The 22,436-nt window shown below is 28.4% G+C and overlaps 1 protein-coding gene across 1 annotated transcript in view; it reads right to left on the reverse strand.

Moving 5' to 3' along the window:
- Positions 1-1,633: 1,633 nt before the first annotated feature.
- Positions 1,634-22,436, reverse strand: part of LOC111687599 (protein slit) — a 56,706-nt gene continuing 35,903 nt past the window's right edge. Inside the window, 9 exon segments of the mRNA XM_046955406.1 lie at positions 1,634-7,544; positions 10,088-10,230; positions 10,854-11,013; positions 11,075-12,081; positions 13,565-14,088; positions 14,147-14,290; positions 14,354-14,425; positions 14,495-14,863; positions 17,899-17,970. Coding sequence (XP_046811362.1) covers positions 5,412-7,544; positions 10,088-10,230; positions 10,854-11,013; positions 11,075-12,081; positions 13,565-14,088; positions 14,147-14,290; positions 14,354-14,425; positions 14,495-14,863; positions 17,899-17,970 — 4,624 coding nt within the window. The 3' untranslated portion in view covers positions 1,634-5,411.

Here is a 22,436-nt window from a genome sequence, read left to right on the forward strand (position 1 = left end):
GAAATTTTACATAAGTAAGTTTCTTTCGCCAAAACTTCTCTATTAAATTTTATGTAGATCGGTCCATAATTGACCCTACCCCCCATAAAAATTCTTTCCATAAACTTTCTTTAATGCTCATTACTGGCTCAAACATATGATTACAACAATGAAGTTACACAGAAGTAAGATTTATACAAGTCGAGATTTACCAAATTTTATGTGGATCGGTCCATAGTTGACCCTTCCCCCCACATAAGGCACCCTTCAGAAAATGACTTTAGCGTTAATTATGGGCGTAAATATATCGAATATAGCGAAGAAATTTGACATAAGTATGTATCTTAGGAACCAAAACCTCTATATCAAATTTTATGTGGATCGGTCTATTATTGACCCTAGCGCCCATATAAGGTCCCCTCCATAAAAATACTTTAACGCTCATTACGGCCTTAAAAATACGAGTATAGCGATGAAATTTCACAGAAGTAAGTTATTCACAAGCCAAAATCTCTTTACCAAATTTTATGTGGAACAGGCCTTAATTGATCCTACCCCCAACATGAGGTCCCTATCAGAAAAATACTTTAAAGCTCAGTACTGGCTTAAAAATACTAGTAGATTTATGAAATTCGACATAAACTACTTTCGTGTAAGATAAAATCTCTATCCCTTCTATAGCAACCGAAGTCTCTCTATCAAATTTTATGAGGATCAGTCCATAATAACACCACCCCAGAAAATGACGCGAAAAATATGAATACCGCAAGGCAACTCGACATAAAACAATTTTGATTTAAAATCTGAAATCTGGAACTGAAATATTCCTACAGACTTTTATGGTCCATATATATGTATATGGTCCATATATATGTATAAATAACCCTACTCCCTATAAAAATTAGCACTGTCAATAGTAAAACCCCAATTAATGGACCTCTTTCAAATGTTACCCTGATGTTCTCATTAATATCGATATATAATACTTAATAAAATATTCAAAATATCAATGTTCATTTATATGGCAGTGATTTGATGGTGGGTATAAAAGATTCGGCATAGCCGAATATAACACTCTTACTTGTTAATAAAACCAATTGTCATCATTTCTGTATACTTATTTTTGTATGTTACGTTATATATATAATTTAGTAAATTATTAATGTATTAAATTACTTAAGGTCAGCTAAATCAGCTGCTCGGTTTCCAGCTTGAAAATTTTGGTGAAGGTCCATTGCCAATGCACATATCTCTAAATGAACCACTTTTGAATTTAAAAATAAAACAAATTAACTGGTAGGTACATAATTTTTTATTTGTTTTTCTTTTATTTTTTTGTATTAAAGCTTGTTTTTTTCCTTTTTGTTGATTTTTAAAATGTTAAAATAAAAAAAAATAGTATGACAATTCATTTATAAGAGACCGTGCGGAAAAACTCAACTTTGCCGCGTCTTTTATCATTCAAATCAAAATATGTATTCGTAATGTGTCAATATTTTTATACGAAAAATTTTGTAAACACGTTTATTTTATTAAAGCTGGAAATGCTGTTGCCGCTTAAAGCCACATGCCACATACATTGGCATTGTACTATTAATTTGAAATGTATTAAAACCCAGTTTTGGGAACTGAATAAAACAAAATAAAAAACTGATTTAAATCGATTTTGATGTTTTTTTATTTCGACACATTTGATAAATTATTTTTTATTAATGGATACATAGATATTAGAATAAAGTTAGTTACATACAGTAGATAAAAACAAAAATTTTATACAAATACATATGCTTTAATTTATTATATAATATTTTTATATGTGATTTTTATAATTATAATATTATTGTACATTTATTTATAATAAAGATGGATGAAAAACCAACAAAATATGGATAATTAATTTAAGATTAAAGCAATAAAAACAAAAACAATAAATTACCCCAGAAATCAATATATGTATGAATGTACTATGTATGTAAGTGAATAATATTCACACTATTTTCACTTATCTTTAAATGTTTATTTTAAGTTACACTTAAAAAATTTAATTTTTTGTTTTTAATAAAAAAAAATAATTGTTCGTGCAAACGTGTGTGACTATCTAGCCTTTTCATTTCCTTTTATTATATAACATTGAATTTTAACATAAAATACTTTAGCACTAGTTTGTTCTGATACCCAAATAAATGTATAGAGATTATAAGCTGTGTTGAGAGTAACTGTTGCCTTACAATATCACAAAATGGACATTTTATTATATATTTTGAAAAAAAAATGGTAAGAAATGGCATAAACTTAACAACTTTTATCGTCAGCGAATCTGTGAATATTTATTTATACATGACTATTGTAAGAGCACAGACGTCGAACTATTATACATACATATGTATAAAGAAATTAAGTTCTTTTGTTTAAATAAATACATATGTATTTGGTAAAGCTTAAATCATTGTTTAATCTTCCTTTAGGTTTAATTGAGTCACATTGTTTGCACTTAAAGAAGAGACGACTGTAGGAATGATTTTCTTTTGTGATGAGGGAGGAGGGACTTGTTTTTGCTTATTCTAACTTATTAAAAATATTTATGTATTTATTTTATTTTATTGTATAATATTTGTAGTTAATAAGAATCACTTAAGACTAAATTTAATAAATATATTTAGTTTTGTATGTATATATTTTTACATGCGACTACCCAGCTTAGATGTTAATTCGTTTCTTTATTAATTGTTATTTATTTATATATGTATATTTTAAGTTCACCATTGAGCTTTTTTAATCTTAATTATTTTGCAACGATCAGTTGTAAAATTCGTTAATAAATATTTTAAAATTCTTATTGTAGTTTAATTAAACATACACACTTATTGTAAATATGTGTATGTGTGTGTATATTGTATATACCTATATATAAATATACATACATATGAATGTATGTTTAAATTTAGTTGGTTTGTATAAAAATACAATTCAATGAACATATTCAATTTCGAATAGGTTAGGGGAATCAACAAGGTTTTATGTGGTCAGATTTGTTTGTCAAATGTCCTTTAAAAGGGATTAAGTTTTTCTTCGGATTTCTTTGTCAATTGCCTTTAGAGGGATTATTTTAGTTTTATCCGGTACTCTCATCTTATTTGTTTTTATTTTATTAATATTATTTATGTATTTGCTTTTCTCATTTTGTGGGATGGAATGTGCATTGCATTTAAAATATTTTGTTTATCATGAGACATACATATATTTTAAAAAACAAAAATGTAAAGAAATTATTAGTTAAATAACAATATTGAATGTAAACAACAACAACATTTTAAAACAAAATGTTGTTAACTGAATGAAACTTTTTATGTTTAAAATTTAAACCATTTACCCTAATTTTCATAATGTCTTGTTTTTCATCTTTGTCGTATTTGACAGAATAACTTCTGGTTAAACGATAACTGGAGGTGGTGAAAATGGGGGTAATATGGCTTAAATACATATAAAATAGAATTTCAAGGTATATATATGCATGTACCCGTTTTGCATTTTACCCTAAAGTTAGAAATAGTAATAATAGTGTATAAATATTTTTACTCAAAGTTCTCTACTGCAATAATTTGTGAATTATATTATATGTATGTAGGTATACTTAGAAACATTTTGTCCCTAAAGGTGAACTATAACAGCGGTCCTTTATGTTTACGATATAAATTTACATTTTATTAAAGTTTTTGAGGTCTTTGCAAATCAAATGTTTTTCAATTAATTTTTATAACTTTACATAAACTTTCTTGCAATTTACATAATTGACAAAGTTAACGGTTTTATCAATTATTATTCATTTTTTTAATAAGGTGATCAATTGGATGGGGAAATTTTTTAAAATATTTGCGTAAATGCATAAATGTTAAATGCACGTGTTAAATAAAAATAAAATACTGAGTATTTCCATAACATCAATTTCTGCAAATATTCTACGTACGCATACATTAGGGTGTTTTTATTATTTTAAAGATCTTTAATATACTTGTTAAAATTTCTCTTTTATCTTTAAGGAAAATTCAAACAGAAACATGTTGTGAGGAATTTTAAAATGCAAGGCTGTTTACTTTGTTTATTATGTTTAATTTGTTTGTTTCAATCTCATAAAACAATTTTAATGATAAAATTTTCATGTGCCCGCACACATTTGAACCTGATATTCAGTACTGTACAAAACAAATTAGAAGGTTTTATTTCATTCTGCTTTCGGGGTAGGAAAATCCGACCATATGTAGAAATAAGAATTTTATCGTTTAAACGTTATATATTCTTCAGGTTAAAATTTTTTCGTAAAGATAATAAAACATTTAGGAAGTGTTTAGTTTACTGCCATGCCTAAAAAAACGTTGAGCTTAGCGTTACTTGTAAATAGTTTTGTATGGGACTCAACGCTTTTATGTATGTATGCCAGTTACTTTGAAACTTGAGAAAAGTTTCCTGATAAACAAGGCAATTGTTGCGCATAAGTAGAAGCGTATCCCCAACAATAAATTTTAATTAAATCAAAATTAATTTCTTTGAAAGTGGATTAAATGAAATTCTCTTTTCAACACACTTTGACTTCACATGTTTCAAATGTAATTTTAAATTAGTATGAATATGATTAATATAGATAAATATCATCTAATTTGAATAGCATTTAGATATTATTTAAGTCGATCCGCACATATCGATATTAATATATTTATAAAAACACCCTAATATACATATGTACATATGAATGCTATATATATAATTATATACGATTACTTCTGGGTAGCTTCCACATAATCGGAATTTGCATATAGTATGTATGTATACGTTTTATATGTATAATTGTTTCGTAATTGTTATGTATGTACGTAGGTTAAATATGTTAGTAAATTAAGTTTGTAATAGTTTAATTAGTTATTTGTTAGTCACAAAAGATTATATATGCAATTGTATTATTGCTAGTTTATGAGTCTTACCGATCTCGCACTTTCTATTTAGTATATAATGTATGAATGAATGTAAGTGTGTGTATGCATGCGTGTATACGTGCATGCTAATAGATGTTAGTATGATTTTGAATGTATATGATATAATTAAAAAATATTAAAATTAAAGACTTTTGAAAAAATCCAGCAAATGCAGATTTTTGTTTTACAAATAATTAAAAATTGTATTGCAAATAGAAATGGTTACCAGTTGTTCGTTTAATATATGTAATTTCATTTTTTTTTTTTTTCAATTTTATCGATTTTGTAATTGTGCTACTAGTTAGTATGTATAAAGTTGTTTTTAAGCAGAAAGAAAATCGTTTTTAATGGAGATTTTTTTCCTGGGAGAAGCGTAAACAGAGCATCAATGGCAATATTAATATTAACAACTGAGGCGTGAGGGGTATTCAATTGTGGAAAAATAAACAATCGAATACCCGTGTTGTACTACCAGTGCATTAAGCGTAATTGATCTAGTATACGTTGTTTGAAAAATGTACCGAGCATACCAAATACGGTTGATATTGCTGCAATACCCATCATGGCCTGCATGATGCAGTGTATACCGGATAAATCCTCTTCGTTCTGTTTTTGCCTGTGTCGTTGTCGATGATGACGTCGCTCTTCATATTCTCGCAATCTTTGGAGACGTTCGAGCTCTTCATCAAAATGTGGAATAATAGCCAAGTTAACAACTTCTGTCTTTGACAAAATGTCTTCGTTCATAGGCTCATTTGTGCCAACCATTTGTTGATTGCTATTGACATTTGACTTTGTTTGCTGTTCCTTATTGCGTGAACGTTCATCAAGCATTGTGTTGTCACGGCTAAAGTCAAAATCATAGTTTCGTGTACGTGACGATGTGGGATAGTCGGCCAAATTGACTTTGGTAAGAAAATGCAATGTGTTTGCGTCTGAATTGTCCATATTCACTGCAGCCAATGACCCTGATGCTGCTTCTGTTGTCGTGGACGTGTCTTTAATCCTAAATTGTTTAAACTGATTCTTTTTTATACCCAAAACTTCAGACAGCGGTCGGTTAATCATGGGCAAAACGGAATCAGTTGGCCTAATAATAAAGGATCCGGTTGTGGGAACAGCATCGGGGGCTGGTAAAATTGCAGCCTGCTCTTCCGTCGTCATTTTGTTATCGTTATTATTTTTAATGTTGTTATTTGTTGAGATTCTAAGATCCGAATCTGAATCGTCCAATTCTGCAGTTGAGTCAGCATCACTATACTCACTGCTACCACTAGAATCAATGTTAGCTGAACTACTAACAGTTTTTCTTTCGGATTCACTGAGCTTATTGAATTTGTGTTTTGTAAGATTTCGAATTGGTTCGTATTTGGAGTTTTCAGAGTCGCCGCGGTAAAGCAGGGCAACCTTGCCATCGGGTGTTAAGACGGGTGTAATTTTCGGATGAGAAGACGCCAAACGATGACTGCTCTCTGGGTCTGGCGACAGGGCATCAAAGTCGGTGAACGATGTTGATTTTTTATCCACATTTTCGCTACCTTTATCATCAACCTGCGATGGAGTTTGTTGATATACAATACCAACTTTACCCAAAGGCGTAGATATAATCTTTATTGCATCGTTTGTGTTTTTTCTAAAGTAACGACTATTTGATTTCCGCTTCGAGTTGAAGAACCCATCGCTATCATCGTCGTCATCGCTGTCGTCATCATTATCTTCATCATCGTTAGCAAAATTGCCACTGCTTTCACGCAAATCAACTTCTGATTGAATAACTCCCACTTCACTATGAGCACTATCATCGTTAAACAACTTTTGTTGTTTTCGACGGTATGAATTCATATAGTCAAATTTTAATCTATCGTTTGTTTTAGCCTTATATAAGCTGCTTCCACTTCCCTCTCCATTTGAGAAATCGCTCTTGATATTAACACGAGAACGCAATTCTTTAGGTCGTTCTACGGCAATTGCTATACGTTCATCATCTTCATCATAACCCATATCTTCTTCGTCGTCATCTGTTTTTGTCCTATCATTGATAGATAATTGCACTAATTCTTTTGCTTCTGGCAACAATTCTGGCTCGTCTTCTACGTCATCGTCCTCATATATATCAGAATACATATCATCTTCCTCATCATCGTAATAGTCAGTACTTGGATTAAGCTGCATACGTTCGTGATGCTCATCGCTTTCATAACTGTCTTCGTTGTTGTCGTTGTCTTCAGTCTCATATTCGTTTACATAATCGTTTATATTTGCCCTCTGGCTGTTGATGTCTTCTTGCACATTTGCACTTGACGTTTCCCCTATTTTACTTTTAGTAAATGAATTAAATAGATTTTCTGTTACCTTAATACTATCACTAAAACTATTATTACTACTACTACTACTACTATTACTTATATTAATTTTATTAACATAATAACTATTATTTAAAATGGTGACATTTTTACGATGTTCTAAATTTGTATCTAAGCTGCTGTTATGCAATTGGGTAGTCGCATCTTTCAGTCAGTAGCACTTCTTTGTGCATCCACATTTTCTTACAATGTCAAGATTTTTAATATACTTTCTATTATTGCTGCATACCATGCGCACCTGCAATATAGATTTTTAAAAATATATGTATTAATTGCTGTTTTACTTGGAAAAATATAAATTATTTATTGAAATCTTATGTAATTTATGTTTATAAATATTATTCATTACACGACCAACTAATGATGTACCATTGTATACAACTGATTGAAGTATAAATAGTAATAAACCAAGTATAATAAGCAGTCCGACTAATTGACGGCAGTACTTTACTCTGAAAAGGTATCTAACCATATAGTAGTACATGTAGGCGAAACTGAAGCGGTTGTCAAACAAACATAATACAGACGAACTATAAGAGAATAGAACAAACTTGTGAGAACTAAACGCACTCACAAATTTCAAATTTTCTTCGCAAAATTGCGAGGATATTAGCACTTAATAGTTTTTCTTATCACTCAAACTTAATGTTTATTATTTTTTGCCACACTTTCCATTTATTTAAAATTATTTATATTTTACAAACGAAAAAAAATATTTCAGACATTTTTAATTATATTTCAGAAATTGTTAATTGTATTCCGAAATTTCCATTTGTAATTCAGAATTTTCTATTATTAATTCAGAATATTTAAATTTCACTTATATATAATTAGAAATTTTTGATATATATCTGGAAAATTCTAAAATTCAATTAGAAATTTCTGAAATATAAGTAGAAAGTTCTGAAATATAATTAGAATTTTTGGAACTAAAAAAACATAATTCTGAAATATAATTAGAATTTTCTGAATTACTAAATATAATTTTGAAATACATGGAAATTTATAAAATATAAGTAGAAATTTTTGAAATTATTTGGAAAGTTCTGATATACAGAAAAAATAACATTTAAAATCAAACAAAAAATTCATAAAGCCAAGTATACTATTTATGAAAAAAATAATATTCCCAATATTACTAAACATTTATTTTACTACTGAAATTTAAATTTTACCTGAAACAAATAAATTATTTATTGTATTTGAGCAATAAAAATACACAAAATTTCTTATTTAATCTATAAAAATTTTGTTAAAAAATATAATGAATTTTAACAAAAATTTTACTAATTCTATAAAATTCAATTTCATTTCACATTCTGAAAATTATTATTTTGTATTGTGAAAACTGAAACACTTGTACATTAAATGTTACAAACCAAGTAAGAAATATATCAATTCATTTTTGTACATATTAAAAACATGTTTTATTGTTGTATTTCACATACTGACATGTGAGAAAAACTTAAACAAAAACATTTATTGAACCAATAAAAATATTTATTGAAAATTAAATTTATTTCAATAAAGTGTTTGTTAGAAAATATTTTCCTTCTGTGGGAAAATCAAACAAATTCGTTATAAACCCAAATAAAAATATAACAAAAATATGAATGTACAAAATGTATCCGAATACATCATACCCTACCACACTGCGAGTAAGTTGCAATAAGTTATATAGTAGTTTTTAATCTAGAAATTATATTTAAGAGATTCGTATTTGCTTAATTGATAAATGTACTGCTCAATATAACAGTTTACAGTAACATTTTCGTATATATACCGCTTCTAAAGTCTTATTTTATTGACGGATAACATCATTGCATTGACACAAGTGTTACTAACTTCAATATATAATCAAAATGCCGTTTCCAAAAGTGTGGTGTAGGGTGTATTTATATTTGGGATGCATTGAAATTAACAATAATCTTTTATACTAAGCGTTATTTCAAGCATTTACACAATTCCTATGGCCCAATAGTCCCTGCTTCAGCAATAAACATTGTTAAAAGTTGTGTTTTTGCCACAAAAATATTGAAAACATTTTTAGAAAAAAACGAAATTTTCAATTGTATTAATTTTTTTTAATATTGTTTTCAAGTGTCAATATTGGTCCAACCCAGCAAACACAACGAGTTTATTTCAAATTTAAAATAATTTTTAATTAAAATCGTTCTTGAATTGTTCAACTGAAATTTAATAAAAATATCTAATTAAAATCATTATTACATAAAATATCGAAATTTAATATCAAATAAAAATATAAAAAATTCTTAAACGATAGAGTTTGTGTTTGTGGGGTTATATATTTTTCAACTAAAACACTCCCACGACTTAGGTTTTTGACAGCAGACTTCTGTCACTCTCAGTTTCATTTCTATGTATATTCTATTCTACGCTTTTGAGTGTTTTGACAAGTTAATATTACTCACAATAGACAGCACTAGTACATGTATATGAGAGTAGGACTACTTATTATACTTTGGTAATAAATAATAAACATTAAACATGGATACTCGTCAGATTTGTTTAACGATTGTGAGTTAAACGGAATTAGAGTAGTATACTTAGAGATGTATACTTTGGTATCTGTGTTATTAGACTAATTATTAACAATAACAACCCGCGGTTTTAAATATGCTAGTCTCACATTCTGAGTTTAAAGTTTCAACATATTTCTAAATTACATAATTAAAAAACAAATTAGTTTAAATTAGATGTGAATGTAAACATAATTTGTGTTTTACTAATCAAAGTAAACATAAATAAAATAAAACTTACCTTTCGTCTTCGAACGATTTTTGCAGCACAACATTGATTACCGCATCCCCCCACACATTTTGCATACTTGAGTGGCTGACGAGATCGGCAATCGTTTTCCGTATAATATTCTCGAACCTGCTCCTTTCGACAAGTTAAAGCAACTGTAATATGATAATATTAGTTTATTGCAAATTATTATATTTATTTAAAAATGCTTTCTATAAACATAAATATGTATGTGTGACGTTGATGGTATTTATATGAAATAGTTTAGAACATACACGCAATATATATATACATAGTGATTATATGATAATCATATATATTTTTTATCCCACTTGATACATAAAATTATTAGTAATTATAAGATTATATAAATTTGTATAACTTTGATAAATAAGAAAATATTTAAAATTGGTAATTTTTGCTAACTCCAATTTTACTTTTCAAAATGTCATTTTCATTATATTATTCAAAAATATAATTTTTTCCGACGAACGACTATAATTTAATAAAACATTTTTTGCTTGTAAAATTGAAACAGTTGATAAAAAGAAAAACTGAAAAGCAAGTTTGTTTAAATTTTAAAAAGTGTGAGTGTATTAGTAAAACATAAAAAGTTATTTTAAAGTATGATACATTTGATTTGTCATTAACTGACAAACTAAAGGTTTAACGCACTTAATAAACCCAAACCCCTTTAAATCATGTCAAATTTTTATATATACATATTTATTAAATAAGCAATTTGTTAGTAGTGAATGAAGAAATGAGTGATTAATACCAGTGTTTGTTGGGGGCTCGACGGTGGTAGTGCCCTCACCTTGATCACAATATCTTCCTCTTTGTCCGTGTTTACATTTGCATTGATAACCATCACGAGAGCTTAAATTAGGGACACAGCGACTTCCTCGTCGACATTTGTTATTTTCGCATGGATCAACCTGGTAACAATATAAATTTTAATTAGTATATATGAACACATTATGAGCTTCAATAATATACATTTACTTCTTTACTAATATGAGGCGTTTCGTCCATAAAATCTCGTTCATCATCAAGTTCAGTATTCTCTCCTTCTAACAATGCACATCCAGGAGTAATTTTTTGTTGTCGCGCTGCATTTTCAAAATCAACCAATTTGTGATTAATCCAGACTTCTCTCATGCATCCTTTAAAACTTGTCAGATTTCGAAGTTGCCAATTTTTGTAAGCTTGTTGGGCTGGCTCAAAAGGTAAGCCACCTAAATAGAGCGGGGTTGTAAGTTTAAGGTATTCATTAGATCCATCATTAATAATAGACCTAGCCAGTCCACGATCTACGCGTAATGTAAAGTTTTTTTTAATAGAAAGGAGTTCAACTAAATGATATTTGCCGTCAGCCACCATTTCAAAGCTGTACATAGTAGAGACAGGATAATTTCCCACATCATAACTAACACGTATTCTACCATTAAAAAGTTCAACGGCCCAATGCGCATCTTGACCATCGTACATTAGAATGCCATTTTGTTCAGTTGTACTAAAAACAATAGTAACATTCGCCTCGGGTTTTGTTCGCAATGGTTCCATTTCCACAAATGAATTATTATGTACAAAACTGATACTTGTTAAATATTCGCACCATTTTCCAGTGTATCCAGGATGACACTTGCACAAATAATCAGATCCAGCTGGATTTGGTTGAAAACATACCCCGTGTTTACACTCATGGTTTTGACAGGGTGAAGTTTGAGGATACATCATGGATACCATATTGTGCCCCTCACAGTATTTCCCCGTAAAGTCTTCGGGACACATGCAAATATAATCGTTAATTCCGTCAATGCAAGTACCACCATTTTTACAAATGTGATTTTGACAATCATCTATATTGTCGGTACAATTAATTCCATGAAAACCTGGCATACAATCGCATGAGTAATGTGTAAAGTGATCCTGACATGTAGCACCATTAGCACATGGATTAAAATCTTCACTGCAAAACTTTATTTTAGTATCGCAATATTCTCCTGAAATTGGGGAAATATTTTAAATTAAATTAATGCTAATGTTAAAGATTTTTTTGTGAAAATTTACATGAAAGAGTCTTTCTCGAATAGCAAAAATGTCTTCTATATATTTTTTCCATCGCTTATTTCCATATTTTCAATTCAAAATAATTTATACAAAAAAATGTTTAAATTTTTGAAATATTCTTTGAACAAAATGTGCTAATTTAAAAAGGTAATAATTTGTATATATATGTACATAAGTATAGGGCAGTTGTCTGGTGGTATGCTCTTAAAAATGTCTCAAAAAGCACCTTTGAAAAGATTTTAGAGAAACTCCCTTAAACTGGCTTTCATTCTAGCCAAACAAGACGACAAATGGAAATGGTGGTGACATCTTCACTGAGAAATTTTGTATAAAAATCTCTTTCCGACTCAATGATGACTGTAGCATCTTCCAAGCAAAATATCAGCAATAAAGAGGGCGCCAAATTGGCTATGGTACAATCAAATATCTAATAGGAATATGAGAATTTATATAGATAGTCAATATGCTATCAAATCCCTAATTGATGTGTTTCCACATCATTAGATTAGGAGACGCTCTTAGCGAACTGCAAATACTTTTATCAGTTCTATGGTGTTCGACTTCTTGCAAAAAAGAGACAGATTATTGTTCGTAACTAATGGTCGCGTGAAAAATTTTGTAAATATCACCTTCGATTGTTGGAAACATTGGTCTTCCGTTCAATGATTTCTGTAAGAGTTGTCAAAATAACTGCCTTGTCAGAGACCCGAATTCGGATGCTTGGATTGGCCCACATTAGCGATTATTAAATTGGAACGTCTTATGGCGTTCATTAGTTTGTCAGAATGGACGTGAACTTCGAATCCCACTAATCATGACGTAATCTTCTTTTACCCCACGACAAGTATGTCTGGTTCATCTTTTTGACTATTTTATTCATTAAAATATTGTTTAAATAAAATATATATTTTTTTCTTGGACCTATTCATGCAGTGCATTGTGCTTAAACTAAGAAAATAGATTGTGGGAGGGAAGATAGAAGGAGTAGAGTTTGTGGACATTTGATTTAAACTTTTTTACATCAAAAATGATGGGGAATACTTCTGCAGGAACTTTGTCCCACATACGAACATGCGACTGAAGAATGAATTTTTCTAATTTCAGAGGAACACATTCCTTTCTAGTATCGATGAAATGCACCCACGTTGCGATAGTGCTCCAGTGCATCAATAGAGTTGGATACCCTAATGCACTTATTTAATGAAAATGTTAAATAAATTATTAAATATTGTTATAATTTTTATAATAACCATAACCTCGTAAAATTCTAAAGCATTCTGGACATTTTCTAGATACAAACGAAAATGACAGAAAAGGCATTAAGTTACCAAAATAGAAGATTTAAGGCTAAGTAAATTAAAATTTTATATTGATATGGTTTAAAAATTGTACGAATGTATATGAATATTTACTTACCGGTGAATCCCGGTTGGCATTCACACGTATACGATTCAATACCATCAACGCAGGTTGCGTTATTTTGACACTTTATTGAGCCTAAACAATCGTCTATGTTAGTTTCACAGCGTGCTCCCGTATAACCAGGGGCGCATTGACAACTAAAACGGCCTTCCTCTAACACGGTGCAGGTTGCATTGTTTCGACATGGATTTCCGTAGCAAGCATCAATCATAAATTCGCAATGTTTGCCATGAAAACCGGGCTGGCAGAGGCATTGATAATCCCTTTGAGGTAAGGATACACACTTTGCTTTATTTTGACAAGGATAAGTAAAACAGGCATCGCATTTGGCCAGTATATCATTGTTAACTTTGCCTTTACACAAAAAATTGTGGGATGGTGTTGAAAGAATAAGTTTATCTTTCATATATTCCGGCTCTGAGCATCTCGCAATTCCTGGCTCCACATAGTCAAGTTTTATCCAATCTGAGAACCACTTGAGCGAACAGTCACAGTACAAAGGATTGTTACCAAGAGCACTAAAAATAAATTTTACATATCATACATAATTAGAGTGCAGTTAAGAGTTATACATACATATGAGTCAAAGATTTGAGGTCTTGAAAAGAACCTTCTGGCATCATTGAAATTTGATTTCCATGTAAAGAAAGTACACGTAGATTACTTAGTCCAGCCAATGCATTACGTTGTAAACATTGTAAATTGTTGTATGATATTATTCTAAAAATATAAAAATAAATCTTAATGTGAACAATTTTCCTTAAATAAGGCATCTGCACTTACAATGTGGAAAGCTTTGTAAGATTAGCAAAAGTGTAGTCTGAAAGCATGGTTATCTGATTGTTACTCAAGTCTCTAAAAAAAGAAAATTTTATTAGTTTCCATTTCAAATATATTAGGAATGAAATTTTGTCAGATACTTACAACCGAGCAAGTGATTTCAAATGGCGTATACGATCTTGGTGTATCATTGTTATTTCATTTGACTCTAGGTATAGCTCAGATGTTTCACTTGGTAATCCACGAGGAATTTCTGTTAAATTGTTACGAGAGCATCGCACAACGGTGCCAGTACATGTACACATTGGTGGGCAATAGTCTTCTCCCAAACACCCGTCGTTATTATCAGATGTGCACTTGAACTCATTGTGTGGCAAATCCTTTATTTGTACATCGCGTACTTTGGATGGCGTTACGCATCGTGCAGTTCCACCGTTCAACGCCTTCTTTCGCAGCCAATCAGAAAACCATGCCAGATGACAGTTGCAATTAAAAGGATTTGAAGCCAAATTCCTAAATCAAAAAATTATTTAATAAACAATTTACAAAATGTAGAAAGTTGAGTCTTGGTATAAAAATTACATAAATATTATTAGTATTGTCTGATGTAAATTTTGGCTTAAAGTAATACAATATATACAAATGCAATAAATAGATAAATGCGAGCTAAAATGAAAACGTAAATGTAGAATGTACTTCAGATGAGACAATGAATTAAAATTAGTATAATGCATTAGGGTCATAACTTTCTGCAAATATCACAAATTGATACAAATAGATTATAGTTTCATATGTCAATGTGTGAAAATGCATTATATTTCTGATATTTCGAATAAAAATTAATACTTTTTCTAGTAGAATTCTTAATATTGATTTTTTAATATAACTCCATTCTAGGGAGAAGCAAAATAATCAGTATGAATACACACTATTATGTACACAAAAGATTTTATTAATTCACAAGTTATTGACAAATTACACTTATATAACAGAATGTAACATAATTGTCTTGTACATTAAAGGAAAAATTATATTAAAAAACTTAGTCGAATGGAACAAAATTTAATTTAAAATCTCCTTGGGCATATTGGTTAATAAAAAAAGAACATTTGAAACAAGATGTTAAAAAACGAGTACATATAGAAAATATTTTACATTAACTATTTACTATAAATGAAATCTCAATTAAATGTGTACACGATGCTAATGCGTCTGTGGCCTCTTCTAATTGAGTTTATTGATTTAAGTGCCATTAGGGTCTGCGATACATAAGTACATACATTAAATACATACATAAATATATGTATGTATACTTTTCTTACGTATGTTTTAAACTTTGATTTATATTGTTTGTTCGAACACACGCTGGATGCCATTTAGCCCATCAAAATTTACTTAAAAAGCAATCAAAAGTAGCAGTAGAACCTATTAACCTCAATTTAATTCTGTTAAAGACTCTTTGTGCTTTGCAAGAACCCAGCAGTTCATGAGATTTGTTGCGTTTTACCACGTTGCCTCAAAAGTAACACCGTACAACAAATTGGGAAAAATTGTTGCACACATGAGCAAGACCATATACGTTCGAAGCTACATACTTGATATAGTTAAACTACATTTTTGGTTTTTTATTTTCTGATCGTTTCTTCCTTTAAAAGGACTTTAAAGTTTAAAAGTAAGAGTAAGTATAATTATATTTAGCTTAAATTTGGTTTGGTCTAGTAGGTCAATATAGGTATCGATTGAAAGAGGAGAATAACAGTATTTTTACAAATAAAATAGTTTTAAAATGTTAGAATAAAAAAACTAAAAAAATGTCCTTTTAAATTTTAATCCTTTAATATCCTTATTTTCTATAGTCAGTTTTTTTAGAAAAAAATATATGTTATATTTACAAATATGGAGTTGCAGACTCCCAAATTTCATGTCTTTAACTTTATTAGTTCTTTGTAAAAAAACTAAAAGTTAAGATGTATTCAAAATAAAAAAATTTTGTTGAGAATATTTTGTTTAATTTAATTTAATTTATTATTTATACCAATTACCTACCCCCATTATCCCAATGTCTGTTAATTTTTTATCCTAACGTTAAATTGACAGTTTTCAGACAAAATATCTACCAATTAAACATAACCGGTGGTTGAGATAATATGTCTTAAAATATATAAAATTTTATTTCGTATGATTATGACGATTTAGTGATTAAAACATGCATGTTCCGAATTCTAAAATCCACTTCAGGATAAAATGATAATATGATAAATGTAAAATATAATATAATTAATATAAACATTAATATCACGATGAAAAGCTACATTTTTATGTATATCGTGGTTTACTAATTGCACATGATATACCTTCGCACTGTTGTATTTTTTAATAAAAACTATATAATAAACTACTTTGATAACATTATTGGGATGTCAAAGATATTTTTAAAAAATATATAGAATTTAGAATAACAATAAAGTTCAGAATAATTGTGTTAAATTAAAAAGGACAATATAATTTCCAAGAAAGGAGTTTTAACATGAAAGGATAAAAAATGCAATATATCCTTAATCGATTGTTATCCTTTCATATTCTTCAAAGTTTCCACTTTTTTAACTTTTTATCATAGAGATAAAGAAACTCGGTCCCACAATAACAAATTTCTAATAATAATTGAGATATTTAAAAAATATTATAAAAATTAAACAAATGGAGCTATGAAGACCAAATTTCAGACTTTTGTACTCCATTCTAATGTCTTTGTTATGAATATTTTTTGTTGAACAATTTCGTATAAAATTTCAAGGATAATAAAGGATAAACTTTTATAAGGATATTTTTTACATCTTTTTATTCTTAAAAAATAAAACAAAATACGAGATAAAAATACTGCAATTGTCCTCTTTAGTTTGATACCCACATTGTTATAATAGGATGGCTTTAAATATTTTTAAAGAATTTTTGAAAATTGTATGCACCTCAAATTTTAAAGTCCTTTTAAAAGGACAAACGATCAGAAAATGAAAAACTAAGTACGCAGTTATACCATATAAATTATGTGCTTTCGTATGTATATGGTTTGGTTCGTGTGTGAAAAATGGTGTTGGACGGTGTAATATTATAAATTTCCATAAAATATTTGCTTTGTAAACGTCTGATAAAAACGATATTCAAATTAAAAAAAAAAAAAACATTTTAAAAAATTCATGTTTGATTCAATATTAAAAACCCGACAATGTGTCATAAAATTGTAATTATTATCATAACTGATTATGACAAAAGCCGAAGAGAAAATATTGTCGAAATGTGAAGTTGTATCAATTTTAAACTGCTGGGTATTACTTAGAATTACATATTTACCTAGAATGTCTTTACACGGTAATTCATACACGTTTATATATGTATTGTATTGTTACAATTGATGCTCATTTTAATTAACCAATTTTTTTATCGAATATGATGATTAACACGTTCAATTTAGCAAATGCATTTACAAGCACAAAAACAGACACACTTATAAAATTTGATTGTAATTTATAAAAAAAACATTGAATACTTACAGTGTAGTTAGTGACGTTAAAAATTCAAATGATCCAGGCATTACACACGATATTTGATTGTCGTATAAGTTTCTGTAATTATAATTAGATTAATTAAAAGTATATACCTTAAACTTGTTCCAAAAAAATATAGTATTTTGATTTTAAAGATTAAATGAATGTAAAATTTGAGGAAATTTATTAACGTACATTTCAACAGGCCAGGGATGGAAAAATAAATTTAGTTTTTGTATCAAAAAATATTTTAGAGAGTACTTTTTGGGTCTCAATTTTTTTTTTTTTTTTTGCTAAATGTTTGAATTACTGAACGTATTTTAATACTTTTAACACAATCTTTTAGTATTTTTTGTTATTAAAAAACTAATATTTCTGTTAAAAAATATATATTTATCCATCATTTCATTTATATCAAAAACAAAAAACAAATTCATCATTTGTGATATTTATCAGTAAAGTTTGAAATTATTAGAACTTTTTTATCAGATAAAACATTTAAAAATATTTGAATTTCCGTACAGAAATTAATGGATTACACGATCCATTAAAGTAATCCCAAAACTACTTTCCTGTAAACGTGGCCTCTAGTACATGATTAAGTAGTTTAAAGAAATGCAGGCATGCACTTTTGGATGATTACTTTTTTTAAGTCGTTGCCTGTATTACATAGAACCATGTTGCGGATCATGTGTATTAACAATGTCCTCCGCACGCGTGTGAGGAGTTTTCTCAATTTTTGGAAGATAAATGTTTTTGTTTAAGTTTTTCTCATATGTCAGTATGTGGAATAGAACAATAAAACATGTTATAGTATTTACTAAATGAATTGATATAGTTCTTACTTGGTTTATAACATTTAAAGTATAAGTGTTTCAGTTTTCACAGTACAAAATAATAATTTTCAGAATGTGAAATGAAAATGTTGTAAGTATATATGGAAATAATTTCTTTCAAATTTTAATTTTATAGAATTAGTAAATTTTTTGATAAAATTTAATATATTTTATTAACAAAATTTTTATAGATTTAATAAGAAATTTTGTGTATTTTTATTGCCCAAATACAATAAATTATTTATCTGTTTCAGATAAAATGTAAATTTCAGTACAAATATAAATAACTTACGTTATTGTTTCAGTAAAATAAATGTTTGGTATATTGGGAATATTTTTCATAAATGGTATATTATTTTAATAAGAAAAATCCGAAATTTTTTCAATAAAGAATTTACGAATTTTAGTACTTGATTTTAGGAATTTCGTGATAGGTCCTATTTTAGTAAAACAAATACTTGGCTTTATGATTTTTTTTAATTTAATTTTTTTCTGCGTAGATGTCTTTTTTAAAGTGGATTACTAATTTTCATATTTGGAGATAAAAAAGGAAAACCGGGTAAAACAGGTGTTCTTAAATTTCTTACACAATATTAGTGATACAAGAAAAATTTTCTACTCTTAAAAAGAGCAGATGGGTGTCTGGAACTTTTTCCAAATTCGTATTTTTAAGGGGTAAAAATTTGTAACAATGGCGATTTTGGTACCTCTTTTGCACCTTTATTAATTTTTAACTAATACACACAGTGTTGCCACAACAAAATTTTTTCTAACCAAAATTCGAATAAAAAATAAACAAATTAAGAAAAAAGTAAACAAAATTATTTTTATTTGTTTTATGTTTACATATGGACATTAAAATAACAAATTCATTTTCTGAAGTGGAACTATGTTATAATACTATGGTATTATGGAGACAGTTATGAGCGTTAAAGTAATTTTCTGTACGAGATCTTATATGAGACGTATGGTCAATTATGGACCAATTCTCATAAAATCTGACAGATATATTTTAGTTCCATTAAACCTTGATTATGTTGTATTTTGTTGCTATATTGCAGTACATTATAAGCTTTAAAGTCATTTTCAGAGGAGACTTTTTATGAGTGGTAGATTCAATTATATACCGATCCTCATAAATTTTGACAAATACATTTCCAATAAAATTTTTTATATTGAATTTCATCGCTATATATGCTTTTTTAAGCAATATAGTACTTTTTTGAAAAGGGCATAACATGGGGTCTAGGTGAAATCGTTGACCGATATTTCGCATTTTCAATACCAATCAAACTGGGTCAAAAAAATATTTTGGCAAAATATTTAAATTATAAAATTCTTATCATTTTATGTACAGATTTGGAGATTTCGTTTGAAATTTGGGTTTAAATTATAATATCATGTAGCGGATGTTAGCATTACATTCATAACTTCAGCAATATTTGTAAACGTAATCTATCCAAATTATCTGACAAATTGACCAAAATATAGAATTTAAGACGGTAAAATAAAAACTAGTATACAACATCATCTAGAAAATGTAAATAAATAACTAAAACTCATGGTGAGATAGTAGAAGTCAAAGGTCGTGAGTATCAAATCTTTGCATATATAGCGATTATTGTTCGTCGTACGAGTTTAGATGTTATTACAACTTTTGTATCCCACTATTTTTTTTTTCATATAAGTATCGCGAGTTTTTTACTTAAAAATAGAAATATTAAAGGAAGGACGGACGTGTTTGAATCGACCCAAAAAGTGATTTTAAGTTCATGGATGCACCAAAAGGAGAGAGAGGATTCATTATTCACGGTTGTGACTAGTGTAAATAAAATAATATTACGGTGTTGTTATGATTTTAATCAATTCATTTAATATGTGGAAAACTCATAGGTACATTTGCTAAATCCTAACCAATTAAGATATCGAAAAATACCTTTGTGCACATAAGTATAACCAGTAGATGTATAAATTGCAGTAATAAACAAATTAGGAATAGTAAAAAAAATTCCACATATTACCAAAATTCAAAACAGCACGATATGTATATTTACATACATAATTGATTTATAACTAGAGATAAAAGAAGTTTTTTCAATTTTATTTTTGGAATAAAAGCAAACAGTTCAATTGTTTTCAAAAAATAACCAAAACGAAAAAATAATTCACATGTACGCATGCAAAATAAATGTAACCAATTTTGGTTGATAATAACCAAAGTGGCAACACTGAATACACATAATAAAGACTTTGTAAATATTTTGGACACATCTTTCAAAATTATGAGCAGGGCAAGGATTTAAAAACATTGCTAAACGATAAAATTAGGAAGATATATAATTTATACAAAAATACATCCAATCAACAAATTTTATTAAAATTGCTATCAAGCTTTCTACTTTCAGAAATTAAATATATACTATTTAAAGGGTTTTCTTATATTTGTTGTCAAAAACTTAAGATCTAGATACTATTAATATGTATCTTCGCAAAGAAATATTTTTGGTGCATATTTTTCACATTTTTAGTGCATAATTTCCCATTTTATAGTGAAAATCCTTGCCCTGTTTATGAGATACCTGCTTTGTACTTTATTAAATTCCAGTACTGTAAAAGGTAGAAAACTGCATTTTTGTTTTTTTAAAACATAAATTTTTTATGGTTTAAAAATATCAGTATGTAAATGAAATTTCACATAAAGAGAATTTATATGAACCAAAATATTCCTAGCGAAATTTGTGAGAATCAGTCCATAATTAACCCTACCCCTCATATAAGGTCCCTCTCAGGAAATGCCTATAAAGCTCATGCTTCAAAACAAAGCAATGAAATTCGACGTAAACAAGTTTTACGGGAACTTAAATCTCTCTACCAAATTTTATGGGGATCGGCCCATACATGACCTTATCCCCCTTATTAGCTCCCCTTCAGAAAATTACTATTACAAATTGGTTCAAAATGATAGCAATTTAATGAAATTCGACCTAAACAAGTTTTCGGGGAACTAAAATCTCTCTGCAAAATTTTATGGAAATCGGCCCATAATTGACCCTACTCTCCATATAAGGTTCCCCTTAGAAAATTACTTTAAAGTTTATAATTTCTCAATTCTTTTCAAACTAAAGAATCTGCTACAAAATGGAATAATTTGTTATAAATGCATAAATTGCATTCAAAATTTTTATAGCATTTTTGCATATTATTTTTTTACAACAAATTTTGTATTTAGTACTGTTTACATATTTAGAATTTTTTTAAATAAATATCAAAAAATTTTGACTTAAAAACAAAATACTAGGTTCTATAAAATAAAATTTTACATAGTTTTATTTAATTTAGTGCGGAAGGTATTTTTAGTATTTGCTGCTAATTGTAACGTCCAAAATTTTGGTCCTTAAAGTATCGGTTCAGTATCAATTTCTATTTGTTATCAAAAACTTAAGATCTGAATAGCTATTAATATGTACCTTCACAAAGAAATATTTTTTGGTGAAATTTTTTTACATTTTCCCATTTTATAGTGCATATTATAAACGCATATTTTTAATTTTTTAGTGCATGAAAATTCTTGCCCTGCTCATAACAATAACTTGCTTCAACATTAAAACAGCAACAAAATTCATCATAATCAACTTCTTCAAAATTATAGTAGAGAAATGAAACAAGTTTTATACAAGTTTTTTTATAACTGACCATAGCCCCTATAAA

The sequence above is a fragment of the Lucilia cuprina genome, chromosome 6, assembly GCF_022045245.1.
Source record: "Lucilia cuprina isolate Lc7/37 chromosome 6, ASM2204524v1, whole genome shotgun sequence".
NCBI classification, from domain to species: Eukaryota; Metazoa; Arthropoda; class Insecta; order Diptera; family Calliphoridae; genus Lucilia; species Lucilia cuprina.